Source organism: Scyliorhinus canicula, unplaced genomic scaffold (assembly GCF_902713615.1).
Source record: "Scyliorhinus canicula unplaced genomic scaffold, sScyCan1.1, whole genome shotgun sequence".
Classification (NCBI taxonomy): domain Eukaryota; kingdom Metazoa; phylum Chordata; class Chondrichthyes; order Carcharhiniformes; family Scyliorhinidae; genus Scyliorhinus; species Scyliorhinus canicula.
The window spans coordinates 1,230,419-1,232,094 of NW_024055500.1; the positions used below are offsets into that span (position 1 = coordinate 1,230,419).

Genomic DNA, 1,676 nt, shown 5'->3' on the forward strand with positions numbered 1-1,676 from the left:
TTAAGTTCAGTTCCAGTCTGTAAACGAACCTCCTCTCTGTGACAAATATTACTATATGTGTCCACAAGTCTGTGCACTCTTCACGTAATGTAAGGTTCCAAATGGTTTTTGGAAGGACCATGCGTTTCCGATTTGTGCGAGGGAATATGAGTCCAGAACATATTCTGTACCGGTGTCTCGCCGCAAATATGAAATAAAATGTGAGAAGTCTGATAATTCTCAGTAATTCTGTTCTTCTCATCGTGGAATTAATTGAATGATTTTAATAAATGGGTATTTCAGCAGATATTTCAACTGCTCTCTGAACTTAGTCTGACTCACGGCATAAATAGCAGTGTTGGTGCAACAACTCAGGAGCTGCAGCATAAAACCAATTTCTTGAACATAAAGATCTAAATTTATGGAACGAAACCCAAACCACCATAACCGGTTCCACATAGAATAAACCATTAACACTGACCATAGTAAGATGAAATTGGCCGATATAACAAACAACAATATTATGGAGTTCCTCCGATTGTCCATCTCTGGGTCGTGGGATTTATACCCGATGCTTTGAGCCCGTAGTCTTCTGCGGGCGCGACTGGTTGTTAAAATGTGCCTGACGGTGAAAACATTGAACATCAGGATCAGGAGAAATGGGACACATGGGGTTAGAATGTTGTGGAGTAACTCGACTGTTAACCACGCCAAGGAATTCAGAATATCGAGTGGCTCATCACAAAACCAGGGGTCATTCCATAGCTCGTACCTACTGGATAACGAAAAGTACCAGGTAATGTTCTTCAAACAACTCAGCACGGTCACTGTTCCCAGAATAACAGTCGCCGTTTTCTCGCTGCAATATTTACTTTTCAGCTTTGGACAGCAAATCGCCACAAATCGGTCAAAGGTGAAAGTTACGGTGAACCAGACAGAACAGTCCGTGGCTGCATAAACCAGGACTGCGTGGATATTACACACATGAATGGACTTCAGGAATTGAAACTTGTCATGGTAAACAATCGGAATATGTCTCAGTATGAGATCGAGGATGATGACTAGTAGATCCGCCACTGCCATGGACATCAGGTAACGAATGACACAATTGGACAGACCACATTTCTTTCGTCGTAGAGTTATAATCGTCATTAAGTTAACTGTAAGTAAGATAAATGTGTGCTGAAACTAAACATCAGAGTCGGGGTTCGAGGTTCGATTGAGTAATTATTCAGATTTGCAACATTGTACTGCATAATATGACGTCTTGTAATAAATTGAGCAGCAGGAGTAAATTGAATATCTGTGATCAAGTGGAAGCGAGAAGAAATTGAATAAGAGAAGAAGGGGTGAGCAGGAAGTAGGGACAAGAACCACATGGTTTTCACATGTTACGGGAAATACTGGTTTTATGAGGCAATCTGGAGTAATGTTGGAAGCTTCCACCTACGAGGGGTAAGCCACGGTGAAATTATCCCTAGAAGGGAAGGAGGGGGAGAAGGAGAGCAATAGTTATTGGGGACTCGATAGTTAGAGGGACAGATAGATGGTTCTGTGGCAACGAAAGTGACTGACGGATGGTATTTTGCCACCCGGGTGACAGGGTCCGTGACGTCTTGGACCGTGTTTTCAGAATCCATAAGGAGGAGGGGTATCAGTCACAAGTAGTGGTACAATTCGGTACAAAAGCCATAGGT

General features: G+C 42.5%; 1 protein-coding gene across 1 annotated transcript; it reads right to left on the minus strand.

The window, feature by feature from the left end:
- Window positions 1–237: 237 nt before the first annotated feature.
- Window positions 238–1,131, minus strand: LOC119960442 (probable G-protein coupled receptor 139). The gene has a single exon (XM_038788165.1). It carries the CDS (start codon window positions 1,129–1,131, stop codon window positions 238–240), a length of 894 nt encoding a protein of 297 aa, XP_038644093.1.
- Between the last annotated feature and the right edge of the window lie 545 nt (window positions 1,132–1,676).

Bases quoted from the DNA above. Each gene is read 5' to 3' on its own strand.
- LOC119960442 (XM_038788165.1), bottom strand. From the start codon at position 1,131: ATGACGATTATAACTCTACGACGAAAGAAATGTGGTCTGTCCAATTGT.